Here is a 19,149-nt window from a genome sequence, read left to right on the forward strand (position 1 = left end):
TCGTTCGAACGATATATTTGAAAAAATGCGAATCGATCGTTGGTTAGAGAAAGGAAGGTCAAGGAGTGACACGATGGTAACGTTTTAAGGGACGTTACCGAAAGTAATCGACGACAAACAGCAAGATAAATGGCGTTTCAGACGAAAGTAAGCCATTATTTGTCACTTGGCTGAAATAGAAAAAGCGAAGAAAATGGATAAATGGATTCCACATGAGTTAAGTGATATATAGAAGGTTGGATAGATGAAACTAAACGTTCCCAGCTATTTCGCAAGAAGTAGAAGAAGAATCCATCTTTGAAACGTAAAACTCGGTTAATCCATGGTGGAAATACGCGCTGTTCGAATACTTTTTATGTCTCTCCAGTGTTTCGCGACACAATGCAATTAACGAAACAAAAATTGAACTCGCTTTTTATTCACAATGACCTGCCAATCACGCGAGGAATGTTCGTCGGATATTTAGCGAGACACCGCGTACGTTCAGCTATGTCGCATCGTTACAACGAAGAATATACTGGGTGCCTGACGAATAATTAATTGATAGCCCATGCGAAATATTTCTGCCACTTCAAACGATAAGAAGATTCGCGGGTTCAAAAGTTTGCGATTTTAACATCGCGACGCGATTAATTTCGCAATAAGCGGAAAGCTACGAAGATCAGATTCGTCCCTTCGAAACGTGAATTTCGGTCGTTAAAAAATTTCATAACGTTAACCTCACGCTGTCTGTCAGTTTCGTTGATACGAGAAAACAAGCGAGAAAGGAAAGATGAGATCCGTGAAATGGCAAATCAAGTTTCGTCAAAGTTACGATCTTGGAAATTTCAAGCTCGTCGACGCCCCTTCCAATGAAACCTGACGCGTACATATTATCATTTTATTATCATTGGGTGTATTACAGCCGACAAAAGGAAAATCTCATCCGCGATACATCCCTTTCTGAAAGGAATGTTGCGCATACTCGTTTGTACACAGGGCGTACAGGCGGAAAAGTGGTTTAACCCTCTGGCTATGGCGGAGATGGCCGAGAAGTGCTACTCCTCTACGCCACTCTAAACTGCGAGTATGTACTCTACCAATGGATAGAGCAAAGAGAAATTTCATAGCATCGAAAGTTCAATTATCTATTTAAATATTAGGTTCAATGGGTTTGTCTGTCCTTCGACGAGGAATAACTTCTTAAAGAATGTTACAGTGATATTATAGAGACAAGTCGCGTTGAAAATTGTCCGCAGTTGTGAAATGCTCTTAGATAATCTCCTCTTTCGGCTCTATTTTTAAAACAACTAATTACGAGACACACAAGGTTTCTTTATGAACGTTCAAAGGAGAAAGGTTATTTCAATTAGGGCAATAGAGGAATATCCGATGATTGTTACCCGATTTTGTTTTCGCCGACGAAACGTATAAAAAGGAAACAAACCTACCGTCGCATAAATGTAAATCTTCCTCGTTGCTGTACGACGAACAATTTTCGAAATACTTCGAATAATTTCGCTGTAAAAGATTGCCAGAGTTACTGGTCGATCCTATGGAAAAGAACTTTCCGCGTGCAACCAATTAAAAAATAACCGTAGCAACATTTATCTATATACGTGGTAAGAGAAAAACGAAACGTTTTAGTTATCGATCGAATATTTGCGAGAGATTCGCAAGAGCGGCCGTTGCTATGGCGATCTTTCATAACGAGACGACTAATTCGCCAAGTAAAATGTCAGTTGTTTAGAAATTCTGTAAGCTACGGGCCTATGCTATATCGTTTTTCCCTTATCATAGATCCTTCCTTCGGAATTTATCACCCTATAGATTTTTATTATCAAAAGACAGTCGTTCCATATAACGCAGTGGGTGGGGCACTTTTACACAGTTTTGCCTGCATTTACGTGCCGTTGTTATAGGAACAAGCGGAATTCAGAAAGAGATCAAAAGATTTAATGCGACTTGTCCCTCGTTCTATCTCTTCTACCGCTTCAACCTTTTTCTTTAAATACAGACACGCGGGCTTGGATGCCCGTTTCATTCCGCGAGCGAAGCTTCAGCCCTGATGCAACCGGCATTTTACCTTCTTCAGCGAAGAAAGAAATCACGGTTAGTTGTAACTTTTGGTTCAATATGAAAATCAAGTAATTTATATGAATATGAAAAAAGAAATTAAGTAATTTATGCGAAGTTTAGAGATTATTCACGCTATCGTCGGTCAGGCTATGATCGAACGACGAACGATAAAAGTGACGTTATTTGGAAATATCGTAGAAGATATTACGCTTTACTCTAAGGAAATTCACGTTAGATTTAGCATCGAATATTTTCTACTCGTTTCGGGAGATACCAACAAATCGAGAAAATGCTTAGTTCTGATTTAAATGGGGAATTATTAAATTGATATTTATCTTTACGCGGGGAAAATATATATTTGCCCGTAAGCGGATAATTTTGGAGTTTAACAACCGTGTGCAAGATAGCGTCGCGCTGAAGTTAGAGATCCCTGTGCGATAAAATTACTCGAACATCGTTACGCATTGTATTGTATATATTATTCGGATTGCCGTTTTTCACAGTGTAACGGAATGTCGTATGATGGAATGTAGATATTGTAAGGAAATGTGTGCATATCGAAAACACGGTCAGGGCCAACAGCGATGAGAAGCAGCAACAACAACAACAACAACGATCACTTGGGAAAGGACACGTACCAGCATGCAAAGCGTATAATAGAATGTGAACGATAATTAACATGCACGGCACGAGCTTGTACGATCAATCGAAGTAAAAGCGATCAAAGCTGGAAAAAACGCTGATATACGGGGGAAAAAAGGTCGGCGTTTTCCATCTATGCTGATGCGACAATTCAAACAGTCTCACGGTTTAACAGAGGAAATTTCTCAACAACCTTTTTACCGGGACGCAAAAAAAGGAAAAAAAAGAGAAAAACACAGGAAAAACGTATCAGTCGCTTGTTCGATCGATGATCACGTCACAGAGAAGAGATTTTGTGAAAAAAATTTCGTGGCAGCAGGCTACGGTAAGTGAGAGATATTATGCACTTGCGACGACCACAACCAAGTAACAATAACAGATGCGAAGCTTTCGATGCAAAATCGTTGTTTCGTACGCAAGATACGACGCTTTATCGCTATTTCTTGCGAGCAAAGAGCTTATATCACAGTTCTGTAGTTTCTTGACGAAAATATCGTTTGTCCGAAAGCATCGTGGAATATCTGAATGAAAAACTGCAAGACACCGTGGTCATTGGACACTCTCGTGCCACGACCGGTTTCATTGGCTCTTCTTTTACGATGAAAAACAAAATAATATTTTCTTAGATGTGATGTAAGATCTTTCGTTCGTCGAGTATATCGGCACGTTTCTTGAACGGTTTCTAAATGTCTCATACGCGAATCTGTCTTTCTCTCGTGTTATATCATCGAGATTTAGCGATTATTTGTAACGAAAATAGAGAAATTATATCGTTTAAGATTCTACAAACTTTGTATTTGCTCCTTTCATTACTAAAGCTTCCCACACATCTCTTTTTGCGCAAACGTTACTTCCAATCGATCAAATTACCGATATTCTCAAAAACCCAACCCCTTAATTTGTACGATTAAATAAAAAGAAACCGTCGTCTGTGTAAATAGAATCCAACTTCGTTGGACTTCCATGTACACAACGATCGAAACGACGACGATTTGAATGATTTAAAAACCAGCATACGTTCCTTTGATAACAAAAATTTACTAAAATCTCTCGGTGCCAAACGACGTCTCTGACATTGTCATTGTACGATCCGGAGTAGGAAACGAACGACGCAGGCCGAAGGCAAAGGGTTAATTATCCTTTGCCAGCATTAGATGCAAAACGATCTTCTAGCAGCAACGAACAAACAGGTCAAAAAAGAACCCTCTTGTTTGATGCAATTGAATATCGGCGAAAAGATTCGCGCAAAGAACGAATAGAAACCGTGCGCAGAAACCGCGAATCTGGCGGAAGCAAGACAACGCTAAAGAATCGGAAGCAGCGTAAGCATGTCCGAGGGCCAGCTCGACGCGCTGCGATGGCAATTGTGAGAGCCGCGAGGCGCATTTTTAAAAACAAAAAGAAAAACGCACTTCTTTACTCTCGCTAAGCAGCGACTGCGGATTAAGACGAATAAAGAAAAAGCGAAGAAACATCATCTCAGGTACGGTCGTTCGAATGATCCGTGGCCTCCTCCTCCTCCTCCTCCTCCTCCTCCACCTCCTTCTCCTCCTCCTCCTCCTCCTCCTACCTCGATACGGCTCTGCATGCCATTATAGAGTATATAATTTTCGTTTCATGTATGTATCTCTCATACGTTACCTTAAGGCCTCGCGATAATCATAAACGTAGCAGATGACGTCTTTCGGCCGTTCAATGACGAATGTGACGATATATTGTATATGTCATACGTATGTATGTATTGTATATAAGGGCATATATGTATATATATATGTGCACATATATACATATATCGAGGTAACTTAGCATACGTGGTTGCATGTGTATGTAACGTTAATATGTATATATACGAATAAATATATATATATAATATAATTATAATATATATAATATATAATATACACTATATAGAGGAAAATAAAGCCCTCGAGAGATACGTGGAAAAGTATCCTTTGTAGGTACCTGAAACACCGTCACAATAGCCCAGAGTAACGAGTCAAAGTTTTTCCTATCACACTCGACGTCAGAGCTGCCTTTCATCGTTTCACAGAATTTGCAACCAAACAGGTTCATCCCGAGAATACTACAACACAACGAAACGTGCAATGTACTTCCTTATCCGTAAATATATAGGTAGATAAATAGACAGATAGTTGTGTAGGGAAGAGAAAAAAGAAGTGAAGTAAGAACGTCGGGATGTAAAGAGAGACAGAGAGATAGAGATAGATAGAGAGAGAGAGAGAGAGAGAGAGAGAGAGAGAGAGAGAGAGAGAGAGAGTGAGAGTGAGAGTGAGAGTGAGAGACAGACAGAGAGAGAGGACTAGAGAGAGAGAGAGAGATAGAGAGAGCGATAGAGATAGAGGGGGAGAGAGAGAGAGAGAGAGGGACAAAGGAAATAATGACGGAAAGGGGTAGCGAGGTTGATAGAGGAAGAAAAAAAATTTAGTTTGGAGAAAAAATAGAGAAGCTTCTCTCGACTACGGTAAATCGAGTCACTTAACAAGTAATCGTATAGAAAGTCTGATGACGGTGCGCTCGTCCTACGTTACAGCGCGTATACTAACGCAGACTAACGTCAAAATTAATATCAATTCGTTCAAACGAATATCGCGTGCGTAATTCTGTTTGCGTGAAAGCCGGCAGAGATCTACTTGAAAAAAGAGCCAAATCTTTTCGAATGGGTTATAGCTGATACTCGTATATCTGTATTTATAATTTATGGCTATTGGCTTTACTTAGGCATTTTATTATCCTGATAGGTTTTAATATGTTTGCTTAAAAATTTAAAGATAGTTCCGTTTATTGATCCTGTGATTTGGAACTATCTCGATAGTGGTATTATACTACCAGCCAAAAGTATAGAACCTTGGCGAAAGTGTTTTATAAATAAGAATTAGGAATCGCGCTTCCAATTCATGTTCTTTCGAAATAAACGGTTGTCGAAGAATGACCTATGTAAGTTTCAGTTACTTCCCCTGAATGATTTCCAAAGTACTAATAATAATAATAATAATAATAAACCTATAGAGAATATAATAAAGTAAAAATAGAATAATTGAAAACACAGAATCATTTCCCACGCCTAATGTCGCAACATTTCGAAAGTCGTCTTCGAACAGATCGAAAGTCGTCTTCGAACAGATCGAAAGTCGTCTTCGAACAGATCGAAACTCGACTCACCGACCAGTAATGCTGCAGCGGTAGTTGCTACGAAGGAAATTAATTTGCCACATTTAATAACACACACAGCTTGTCAACAGTCTGCCATGAAAACTAGCAACGAGGCTCATGCTTCTGGCCGATAGTGAATACCATCTGATTGCCTGTGCATTTCTCGCCGAAATATCGAAATACAAAAGCGTGGAAAAAAAAAAGAAAAGAAATGTAAAAGAAAAAGAATATCCTACGATGGCACGTAGTTCGAAGAATCAAAGTATTTCAAAAATTCCTCAGTTTAAAAAAATGACGCACACCTGACTCCCTGGATAATAAGATCAGACATCAAACGGACTGAAAATGGCAACAAAAATAACACGAAGCCGATGGCGATTGCGACGAACGATCGATCGACCGTCGGATGATCTCGAGACGCGTGTCAAACCCGCGAGAATAGCGAGAGGCCGTGTTCGCAGCATAATCAAATAACCGAAAGAGATACATATTTATCCATTCGCAAGCTGTCTAATATCGATGACCACACCGAGGCGCACTTTGTAGGCACTTAGAGAGTACATAGCATTAAAAAAAGGAAGAAGAACGGGGCAATAGAATAAGAAAGAAGACGTACGAATACACGAATAATTAATAGGTAATAGTATATATATATACATATAGCTCTCATACTCGTCGCTAGATGAAAAGCACCATGCACACATGAAAATATATATACATATATATATAATCATATACGTGTATGTATATACATATATATATGTATGTATACATATATATTCATATCGATATTCATATGTATAATAGGTGTCCTCTAATAATAAAAAAAAAATGGTAGAAAAATAAATAAACAAATGAGAAAAGAAACAGTATATAATAATAATATACACGTTCGATGCCTCAAGCCATGAGAAAGGGCCAACAAGACACTCCTCGTAGACACGTGCCAACAAACACCCATCGTTCATTACCATTACAACGTCAGAAAACGCTGCAGTCGCAAACGCAACAGTGTGGTAAATAATATAAAACGAGAGAACTGCTGCGACTCGGTTTCATCTATAATACGTGAGATGCAATTTACGCGGCGATCCATATGCCGTGAGAGAAGATAAAAAAAGCGCATAAAGAAGAGAAAAGACAAAAGGAGTATAAAACGGAAGACATAGTCACCTAATACACTTCGTGTTCGAAGAGCAGTGACATACAAGCCCCAGCTCCTGTGGAAGCTCGGAAGCGGACAAGAAGCTGTTCTCAAAAGACAATAAATGTCAACGAGACCCTCGAATCAACCAAATGAAACGAACGCGTTTCTCTACGATGAACAACGTCGCCAAAGGAATATCTGAAGAAACGCGACAAACGCGAATTTAGACTCCACGCTCTTAGACTTGCATCGCGGATCGCTCGTCGCGCGGTGAAAGGTGTAACAATGGTATTCGTCTGTCGTTTCGTAAAATACCACGACCGGTAAACGTCGTTGATCTAGTACGATAGATCAATTTCAGTAGATATATCTCTTTACTTTCGACGAACCGAACGACGATGGTTCGTCTAGAACGAAACAGTTGTCTCTAATATTTTATAACGTTCTTCCGCAAAGACCTATACACGTCAACTCACTCGCAACGCTCGATATCTCAATCGCCAGTTTGAAAAGCACCGAAACAAATTCAACGATTCGATATAAATATCCTGGCTGCCATCTTTCGCTTTCACCGTGGACGAATCAACCGCGACGCGGATGCGAAGCGTGAAAATATAAATTCGCCTTATCGTTGCATGTCGCGCCATCGAGCGAGGATCCGACGGAAACACGGTCTCGTTGACACTTAACTTAGCTCTGTTTCTTTAGTCTCTCCACAATTCGTGATAGTCCATCGATAATCCAGTGATCTTTCAATTCGCTTTGGCTGTCATGCAAACGTTATGCTGATGAGGTGATTATCTGAACGAAAGTAACGCGCGACGTTAAGTTCGCGTCCGTGAACACGAAACGCGTTTGCGATCCGACGATTGATAACTGACCGCGTGGTGATCGCGACGATGATGGCCGGCGCGAACCGCGATCCTGGAAACGTGCATCTCGACGATTTTTAAAGACCGACGACGACATGGCCGACAACCGCGAGCACAATTCCCGGGCACTGGTTGCCTAAAGGGAAAGGGAACAACTTACCTGAATATAAAGATGAAAAGTACTAAAAGGGAAAAGAATACGGCAACGTTATCCATGGTGCGCAGCATCACGAATAGCTGTCGCCGGAGGTTCGGTAGGAAACGCACGAGCTTGAGGATTCTCAGTAGCCGGAAGGTCCTCAACACGCTCAGCCCGGAACTTCCGCTCCTCTCCTCAACGAACGCTTGACAAATCTCCACCACGCTAGACGTTCAACAGAAAATTCCTTCTTTCGCATATACATTCTCGTGTGATATAACGCGTAACTCTTACATCAGCATATCTTTCGAATTCTCGAACCTTTGGAATTATGCGTTCGATCTTAATGAATGGATATGCTTGAGTTTTTTTATATTTTAAGTTAATACGATACTTGGGTATTTTCTTTCAAATTTTTGCTTTGAAGTCTACCGATGTCACGGGCATCGGTTTATAAAGAAAATTCGCGGCGAATTATATTATAAAGAAAGTTCGCAGTCGATGTATTTTTATGGAATCAGCGTCTTGTCTATCGGTGAATTTATCAAATTTTGTAACTTTCAGAGATACGTGTTTGTTCGACTTTTTTTTTTTAGAAAAACTTCAAGGTGTTGGTTATAAATGTTTCCGAGTCATGTGAATGTTTTATTCGCATACCTGAGCACCACGACGACTCCGTCGAAAACGTTGAATCCGTTGCTTATGTAACCGAACGGACCCTCCGCGATGATCTTGAGCAACATTTCCACAGCAAAGACGGCCGAAAATACGATATTGCTTATCTCAACCACTATGGTCAATTGCTCCGGCTGTTGACCGATGAACAGAAAAAAGGACATCACTTTTTTCGATATATATATGTAATATACACATGCATCGCATGTATCACATCGCATCACATGTATATATATATATATATATAATATTATTATTATATTATTATATTATATATATATATATACACATATGTATTTTCGCTATGAGATCGTGATGAACCGCTTGTCTCACTCGGTATTCTGTCAAAGTTCGCTTTCTCGGTAATATTTTATTTCTATCTCGGTGTGTAGTCTGCCTTATGCGTCGGTTACAGAACATCCTGTATATTACAATATTTATTCTCTGACGTGTGCAAATGGAAATTCCAGGTGAGTGTGTATGTACATGCATGTACATATATGTAAATAGGTGCAAGTGACAGGGTTTCAGAGATTATGGTGCAAACAAAGGTAGGCTGTTAGCCACCTAAGGTTTTGGATAGACGCTACTACGTGTCAGTAACACTGACACAATGACTTCCACGATGGCGCCAGTAGCCGATCGCTACATTGGCCGATCACGACGCTCCCTCTATGACGATTCAAGAAACAAAAGATCGTCCTGGAAATGTAATTAAAAACGTATTTTGTTCCTATGAATAAATTTGACGGATTTTTGTATTGTTTGTAAATGTTTATTTCGATAAAATAATTTCAGTATTCTTCTGCTGTATGCAAATAACTGTTGACCTCAAGCGTGTGAGATTTCTAAACTTTTAAATTCAACGTTTACACTTTTATTAATTTTTTTTCTTTTTTTTTTTTTTTTGAGAGGTATGTCATCGAGAAATGAGATTGCAAAATATCGATGCATTGCAGTAATCGATATTTTGTAGGTCTTTCAATCTCTGTCGATAGAATCGTTTGAAAAATGCTGTCGCGTAATTTTTTGAGTAAACTCGTTCCACGTTTGTCACCATTCTCTTTACTTCTCTTTACTTTCTCTTTACAGTACTTCAAAAAGCTGATTTCCTTCTTTATCCTACTTTTCGCTTCTGGTTCGTTTTAAACGATCCCGTAACGCGTTATGTAAGATTTAGGTCAGAACTCTATTTATTGCAGCGTTTCTAACTAATCTGCGAACAAGGAAAAACCATAAACGAGCTACATCATGAAAGAGCTGTTTAAAGATTCATTTCATATAACGACGCGTGCAAATCTTCACCAGAACTACAGCTTTTAGCGTTTGCTTTAAGACCTTTATGTGCAGCTTCCATCAATCTTCATGATGTAATTTTATTTTACTGTAAAAATAGCGATCAATAAATTTTACATTCTGCTATAAAATATTTATGGCTCATACATACATTATAGCAAGATATAAAGTTTCTTATATAAGCGAATTTAATAAAATCCTGCAACTATATCTATAAAATCTTTCTATATCTTGTTTATTACCGTCGAATTTGATTTACCCTGTCCTCAAACATTATATCCCATCTTTATTTTGAATGTTGAAGTGATGTGATTTTTATTATGCTCTTATCGTCGTATAAAGATAACGTAAGTACATTGGTCGCTCGATAGATTACGGTTAAAAGTTGGCAAATAAATTTCCTCGATAGATAAACCGGATTAACGGCATTTCACTTTTTACGAATAGTAAAAAAATAAAAGAAAGGTACTTCACGAGTTTTATCGCCGCGCTAGAGAATTCGCGAGTCGTTTTTTAAACACAATCGGATGATTTCACCTTTTCTGATCACCGTGCACTATGCTACCGTATCTTCTGTACAAAAACAGACATTTCAAATCTAAAGATAACGCGAAAAGAATGGTTGAAGCGATTAAAGATTTTGTGTCGTAATCAACGCTGTTGGAAATGAATAACGAGTTAATCGAAGCGATTTCTATTAAAAGAATCTACGTGAAACAAAATACAACGAATTGGATAAACTTTTAGTGGAAAGCTGTTGCCTTAGCTGGATTTTGCTGTCAGCTATACCTGAAAATTGATTATTGCGATGCATAAATAAGAATATCGCTCTTTTCAAAGGATTTTAATTAAATTCGTTTGATGTTTAATATTAAAATTTCATAATAATTTCACTCGAAATCTGCTGTTATATTTAGGCTCTTTTTTTTTTCCAGAGAACTCGTGTGTTGATAAAGCGACGATAAGAAAGTTAAACCACGAGAAATGAGACAATTTTCAAGAAGATCCAATATTTATCGAAAACGCAACGAGGGATTAACTAATTGTTTCGTTAGATTCGCGAATAATTATTTATACATCGCGGAGAGCGCGGCGCACAATTCAAGAATTCTACTCGTGTCAGCTTGAATAGCCAGCTATCTCGAAATTGTATATTACCGTGTCTGCGATAAGCCAATCTCTGCTCTGATTGAAAGATAAACAGAAAGCTTTCTTTTTCAACCGATATCAACAACTGTAATCGAATATTTCGTGGGAACGTCTGCGAAGATTGGCTGAATAAGCGAGCGACTGAATGAGAAATAAAGGGGGTGTGAAAAGACGAGGGGAAAATTGACGAGTTGAATTGTACGAGCGACGAAAATTGAAAGAGCATAAATAAAAATCAAATTGAATTATTAAGTATGTCGTGTGGCATTATTGTATCGCGTTATATCATCGTGTGTATAACGAGTATACAGAATGTTCGATAATTCAACAAACTTCGTCCACGAGTTTAACAGGTGGCTGCGATTGAAAAGCGTCATTAATGTACATTGCATACGTATATTTATACAAGGTAACCATCACAGCGGAAACTATGAACTAGAAAACTGTCGAAGACGAGAAAGAATCGAATAATTCCTGGAGAAGTTGTTGGTGATTAAAAACACCTGAGACAAGAGGTTCGTTTACTCTATGCAAACGATAATCGTTGTACCATCGATACGACGCAACATAAATAACAATGTAGATATTTAAAAAATTAAAAATAACAAGATACAGACAGATGAGTAAAATATCTGTATCGCCGTCGATTATATTTATGTCGCTACAATTGGAACATTTATTTCTTGTAACGAGTGGTACATAAACGAGAATCGTGTATTATCAAGTAATTATTAAGAAACGAGTGCACACGTAAAAAGAAACACGATTGATCGAAGCGATATACGTGTATCTGTGATAAAATCGCAGAAATCGGTCAGATTTTACATACATTTCCAGAATCCTATTCATTTACAATTAGAATTATTTCTTCTTTCGCGGTACATATAAAAACATTTGTATACAACTTGAAGAAGAGAACAGGTCGAACGAATAGCAGAAATCGCTATTTCTCGCGCGATGCATACGCGTAATGCAGAAATTTGAAGTATCAATCGCCGAATAACTGTTTGGCAGCTTCGGCTTGGAATATGAAATTCAACGTACGTGATCTAATAAATCGTGCAGGATTACGCGAAATACGGTGGCGTCGATCGGCGTGACGACTTAATGTTTTCATTTCTCTAGTCTCGTTATATCGCTTCCATCAACTAACTGTACACTTCTGACACAAATACCGAATATGTCACGATACGAGATAAAAACACTGACCTGGTTATGATATTCTATCCCCATGCTCAGAGTATTGATCAAAATCGCCAATAAGATACCCTGTTGAAAATATTTGTGCTCGACCAGCTTCTTAATCGACCGTCTTATGCACCGTATCGCGCAAACACAACGGTTGCCACAAGTTCTCAACACTCTCCTAGCGCGGGAGGTTTTCGCCCATTTGTCACCTTCGTCTGGCCATTGATCAGTGCCCTGGAGTTCACAGCAACACGAGCAATTATCAATGTCCGACGCTAACCACTGCGTACGATCCTCCAGGGTAATACGTCGATCCGTTATTCCTAAAATAAACGTTCCTCTATATACATACGCGCGATCGTCAAATGGAATACTGCGTTCTCTGCTGATTTCAATCGCACGTGGTATATTTCCTTTGATTTGCTCTTTGTCGTAGGTGAAAGGTAATTTAAATGCACGGCGTATATTCGTCTAAAGGCAGAGCTCAAAGGGATTGTTAACGAATTGATATTACACGTAGTGAGAAACACTGTAGTTCGAAGCGCTATACTTTGACATATTGTACCACGAAATCCCGAATATCGCACTTGGAGATACTGCACTTTGAAATACAGTACTTTTGAAATTTTGTACTTGGAAATATCGCGTTTCAGGCTACTGTACTTTCAAATACTCTATTTCCAAGTATCATATTTCCTGACTCCGCGCCTCGAAATACCGTAATTCGAAGTACTTGCGACTCGAAACACCGCATTTCGAAACGTCTCGCTTCAAATTATCGATGGTCCGAGTACCGTGTTTCGAGATATAGTAGCTGGAAATATCCTATTTCAAAGCTATATATTAGGTTGTCCGAAAAGTTTCTTTCGTTTCATAAGGTGATAACAGATGTTCGAAATTTCGAGTAGCCGTGCGTTTATAGCACGGACAGGCCCATTCCCTTCTTTAGGAAATTCCGAATTACATGTCCTCCCAGAGCTGTGAACCTAGTGACTCCGAGGTCAGGTAAAAAACCCCGGGAAAGGACCAGCCGGAAGGGCACGGTGGACGGACGAAACCCAACGGCTGGTAGGGAGAATCAGCAACGCAGGAGGACAGTTCGTTCAGGTGAAATACAAGATCTTACCACCAAATACAATGCAAGTGCAAATACAATGCTAGATTACTCTAACACTCGATCTATTAAACCTCCTCCACCTTGAGCGTTAATTCATTCGAGGTACGCGATATCGACCGAGCGGTTTGACCTGACCGTTTGCTCTTTAGTGGATCATTCGCAACAATAAATGAACAACAATTTCTGTTTTATATTATTTTATTGAATTATAATCCATTGCGTTATATTTCTATTATTACGTTCGTGCATAATTCAATAAATTAATATAAAACAAGAAACATTGTGTTCTTATAAAACGAAAGAAACTTTTCGGACAACCTAATACTACCAAGTATAGTAATATATTCCTTTCTTAAAACTCTTCGGCAAAATCAAACGTTTCCTACGGTATTCTCAAATTTCATTTCTATACCATTTTCTTATCCAGCCTCTCAATCGCAAGAGATACAAGCTAGGAACGATAAGGTGCAGGTATGTTCTCCAAAGATGTAGGTTCAAATACAGCGAAGAGGAAAAAGAGTAAAAGATAATATACCTTTGGTAAGCGAATTGAGAAAAGAATCCAACGCCAGCTGACCGGTTGGTAACGCGGCGCTCAAAGCACCGCTTAACGCCAGTAATTCTTGACAAGTCATGGCTTCGTTTCCACCAAATTCAGCCTGCATCTGCGGTGACACATGTTCACATGACAAATTACGCGAATGCAACAGACACGAGCCGGTGAAATTCCGGCCACATACGCTCGCAGTGGAATATACCTGTATGTGGTCTGGCAGTGGACTCGACCAAACATTCCCGTCACCGGTCTGCGTCATTTTTTCGCAGGAGCATACGTTCCGTTCGCCGGGTGACACCGTCGTCGAGCCGGCCTGCAACGCGTTTCCGACGTTGTTGCTGCCGTGCAACAACACCACGTCGCTGAACATCACGCTGCTCCTTCTACGATAGTTCGTGCAAGGCGGACTTAGCAGCGCGTTGTTCGTCTGAGGGCGTAGTTCAATTTCAACGGGGAATTAAATTCAGAAATTTTGCATCGTCTACCGATTACTAATGAGTTTCGAAACGTGTTTAATCCTTCGCATTTAGAAGACCTTAGGGATACATTTCGATGAGTTTGCAGGCTTGGAAAGGCTGTTGCGCGAAACTTTAGTATCGTAAAATCGCTAAGATGATAACTCGCAAATAAAAAGAAAAATAAGAGCCTACGTGTACTTTTTTTATTCATGAAAGATTATTGATAATTAAGTAAAAAAAAAAAAAAACTAATTTGAAACTCTACAACTCCGATGTAGTACTTCAAATATTAATTGCAGTCGTTCGGAAGTTACACTGATCGACTTCGCAAATTAGAAAATTAGAAAAATTAAATTTCCTCGGTCAGCGTCTTGTCACAAATAAACCGATAGAAGCAAGTCGTTCGTTTCTTGGGTGTTAACCATCGCAACTGAAACAAATACTACAACGTTGTCAGAAAGAAACGAATAGAGAGCAAAGTTGATCGGTTTGACTTCCGAGAGACGCATTAACGAAAGACAAAATAATATTCAAATATGTGGAATCTTTCTACGATTACCTTGAACGCGGTTCAACACCAGAAACCAAAATACTAAATGACGTGGACGGAGCATACCTGAATACTCGCTTCAGTCGCGTTGGAAAAGACATTGTCGCTTCCATTGAAGGAAACGGAGGAAGTTCTATGGAGCGCCATACGATGGCACACGTTCGAAGAGACGTCAGCCTCGGAGATCTCGGGACTGGCACGAGGTGCAATCGCCAAATTTCCATTGCTGCCGCCGTTATTGCTGAGAGCAGTTGCGAGAATCGCGGTCTGCGTCGGAGGACTGTTCGCAGCAAAATCAGTGAGCGACCCTCCGCCGCTAGCAACCCCCTGCTGTTGCTGCTGTTGCTGCTGTTCCGCGTATTCCAGAGCCGCCAACAACCGAGGACATCTACCATGATGGATTCTCCTATCTGACGAACGTATAATAACGTGCATGGTAACAATATTAAAGTGGGTCGTATGAAATTCAACGATATCAATTATGTTAAATGGGAATCGATATATCGTGTCCCGTGGAAAAACTGTCGAGCAAGTATTAATTGCATGGAAGTCGATAAAAATGAAAGACCTTAAAGAATACTCGATACCAAGTCGCTTCATGGGTCTTTGTGCGAGAGTCAATAATTATCCGCGGCGTATCTACTTGTAAAATTTTTAATTGGAACCAGATGTTTCGAAACGTATATACGCAACTTTGTTGGGCGTATTAAATTCCACAGAGTCAAATGTTTTTTAGTTTTGAGGAAAAAATATATTAGGTTGTCCGAAAAGTTTCTTTCGTCTCATAAGATCGTGATATTCGTGACGATAGATGAACAACAATTTCAATTTATATTATTTTATTGAATTACGTACGATCTATTTCGTTCTATTTCTATTATTACGTTCGTGCATAATTCAATAAACTAATATAAAACAAAAAAACATCGTGCGTCTATTATTTCCTTCTAAAACGAAAGAAACATTTCGGACAACCTTTTGTCGATCGTTGATAACGGAAACGTATTTCTTCCGATTCTTTCGCAAGGTAATAAAATATCGAATTGACCGAAAAAAGACGAGCTTATTGCTCTTTTAGTTGATCGTTTGCCGAGTGCAATGTTATGCGTTGCGGACGTCGAACATGAATGGGTTAAATAAACGTTAGAGGAAAATCGTCTGCCGTTTCGTTCGTTTTTACTAAAACAAAATTAAAAAGAATATGATTATTTTCACGTTTGTAGACGTTTATAGACTTTAGAATTATCGCCTGTAACATATATAGTACCGTAATAAAAGCTATAATTTGAAAAACTATCGGAGAAACTATTCTATCAAATTGATAAAACAGAATGAAAGAGGCAGCAGTGTGTTAATAAACATAGACGTATAAACAAATCGTTTACGAGATACATAATTTCTTAATGAACATGTAAAATCCGAGGCCTACGCGCTTCCTCCACACTCGATACAATAGAACAGCCACTCTTCCTGGAACTTACGATCACTGTAGCATTGTTCCCAACACACACTCCATCGTCTGAGATCTTCTATTATTCCCTCAATAATAGCGTCAGTTTAAGTGATATTCTCAAGCAATCGCGCGGAACAGCGCCAGATATTCCAGGAATCTCTGATCGCGTACGTTCATCTCTAAAAAAACGCTCTCGTGCTTGCAGTAAAACGAACCACCGACGATTTAAACGTCTCTGGTAAGTACATTCTATGCGGATATCGTTGGCCGATATTCCAGTTTATCGAGATATCGATTATTTCGCGATAAGGACGAACAGAATTATCGAGTTAAACGTAATAATTGAATACCTCGAGAACGATTGGTTCGCCCATTCACGTTTATTAAAAAGTTTCCTGCTACTTTTAGCGAGTTTTCTAAATTCGCCGAGCTTCCGTCGATAAACACGAGCAGGCATCCCGTATTTTCGTAAAAAAAAAAATACAATTACTCGGAACGGAGAGTTACATTTTTAAAAAAAGAAATTACGAGAACGAGGTTTGAACAAAATTCACGAAACTTGTTCCTGATTTTACAAAGTCAAACGAAATTTCCTTCTCTCCAAAATTCATTTCCTTTTCAACAGATCGGTGAATTTCCTTTCTACTGAAGTTAATTTTATTCTCCTAAGGTTTACGAATCCTCTGTTTGTTGAATTAATTTTCTTCGAAAGAAAGAAATTTACGAATCTCTTTGGAATTAATTTATATCGACTTTACTGACTCGAAAGATTTTTCCGTGAACGAACCACGTTCGAAAGGGAAGAAAAGCACGTGACGCCTGGATCGTTTCGAAGACGATTAAATCTTCGTTTCTTTCAGAAAAATGGCAAACTACACGAGCGCAAGTTCGTTTCCAAGGGAGAACATATAGGCGAAATGAAACGGAAACATCGAAAAGATGTTGCGGTTTGCAGAGAAGCTCGTAAATTACAATCAAAATCAAACGTTGCAGGGGATTAATCCTCGCTTAGGAAATACAACTCTCTTACCTCCGGGTAATCTATTCGAATCAGGGCCGGGTGCACCTGCTCGAAACGGGTGTCCATGTTGTTGCTGTTCCTTAAGTAAATTCTGCTCGCGTTTCTGCTGTCTTTTGTATAAATACACTCGGTACCTCTTCATTAACCTTCTCTTTCCTCTTCGCCACAGGTGTGCAATATATCTGAGAAGATGCGGTACGATTATAGCAGAATGGAACAACCAAAAGACAATTTCAAATGGGAACTCCTTCGTTTCTCGAGTGGAGAACCGATGGAGCGCTATTTCACTTCGTTTAACGTGTGCTCTCGTCACATTGCCACGGTTTCTCATCATTTCTTCTCCAAAAATTCCGTAAGACAATCTTTCCGCATAGTAAGATAATAAAATAGGATATTGGAGAATAAGAAACGAATAATCGTATTATGGAATGGAATTATTTTAACACTTTGACTGCCACGTTGGTCATGTAGAGGGACTCGACAGCAAACTTTCCAATGGTTCCTGTCCCGTGGCTCGCAACACGAAGACTCTATTCTTAGGATAAGATGATTGCCAGATGTCGATAATCCTCACAGAATATTTTCAACTAGCCTAAGGATCCGCTATAAACCTTAAGATCTATTTAGTTAAGATTCTCCAAAAGGACAAATAGCCTTTCTCTTAACTAAATCCATCACCTACTACGGGAAGATACAAGAAATCTGCTTTTCTCACGTACAATGCTTCCCGCTGGCAACTTTCTTTCAAGAGCAGATAGCATCCTTTTCCAACCACCAACACAAAATTAGCCAATTAACAGCGACGTCCATTTCCCTCGCTTTCAGAACCAAGGCTTTCTTCAACGAATCCGATGATCTCTCATCCTTAGACACATCCCATCATAGTTTTCCTCTGCAGCATCATCGTGACGGAAAGTCAGTCCGAGTCAATAGTTGGTAGTTGGCAGTAATAATTGATCAGAGTTCCTCGACATCTTAAGCAATCATATAGAGTATATGATAATAAATATATATTGTTAAATATACTCAAGTGTTTCTTCCGCACCTATCACGACCTAACCACCTCAGTCATATATGAGCGGCCACGGTTCTTCCTGTGACTCCACGGTGGTCATTGGTGACCGGAGCTCTTCAACTTCTTACGATTGTAAAAATTGTATGAAAATTCACAGTTAGGGCATTTGGAATATAACCGATAAATGGAAGATACTTTGAAACAAAAAGTGCCCCATTGGAAGATTAAACATTTTTATTAGAACATCAATAAAAAAAAAAAAAAATGAGAACAAATCTTGCATCTAACGGTGCACTGTGTTTGCATCCATATCTTTGAGGGTAATCTACGAATATTATTATAAACACAGCTTAAAAAAAAATCGTAAATGCTGCTTTATAATCGTATAATTGAAGTTAGAAGTGTGCACATACCTTACTATTATATATAGAACGAGCAAATACCGTTTACTAATATTTCTACACGTTTCAACGATATATTCTGCACGGTTTGCTTACGACGAAATAACGAATGCGAATGGTTTGTTGAAATAAACGTAGCCTTGTTACAATATGTCGCTATCAACTGTTACCAAAGCGCGACGGTGGTCATCCGTGACCACCAATAAGATGAACGTTCCATTGAGGAAGAATGTTGTTCTAC

General features: G+C 39.1%; 1 protein-coding gene across 5 annotated transcripts in view; it reads right to left on the reverse strand.

The window, feature by feature from the left end:
• The window catches only part of Ca-alpha1t (Ca[2+]-channel protein alpha[[1]] subunit T), a 110,819-nt gene that overhangs the window by 26,168 nt on the left and 65,502 nt on the right, over window positions 1-19,149 (reverse strand). For 3 of the 5 annotated variants that reach the window (XM_072017042.1, XM_072017040.1, XM_072017043.1), the window contains 7 exons: window positions 17,502-17,674; window positions 15,085-15,428; window positions 14,213-14,437; window positions 13,990-14,119; window positions 12,359-12,660; window positions 8,687-8,838; window positions 8,051-8,254 (listed from right to left, as the gene is read on the reverse strand). In XM_072017042.1, coding sequence (XP_071873143.1) covers window positions 8,051-8,254; window positions 8,687-8,838; window positions 12,359-12,660; window positions 13,990-14,119; window positions 14,213-14,437; window positions 15,085-15,428; window positions 17,502-17,674 — 1,530 coding nt within the window. Of the gene's footprint in view, window positions 1-4,662; window positions 4,784-8,050; window positions 8,255-8,686; window positions 8,839-12,358; window positions 12,661-13,989; window positions 14,120-14,212; window positions 14,438-15,084; window positions 15,429-17,501; window positions 17,675-19,149 lie in introns of all 5 variants that reach the window. The other 2 variants (XM_072017044.1, XM_072017041.1) reach the window with 1 other exon arrangement.

Source organism: Bombus fervidus, chromosome 14, assembly GCF_041682495.2.
Source record: "Bombus fervidus isolate BK054 chromosome 14, iyBomFerv1, whole genome shotgun sequence".
Classification (NCBI taxonomy): Eukaryota; Metazoa; Arthropoda; class Insecta; order Hymenoptera; family Apidae; genus Bombus; species Bombus fervidus.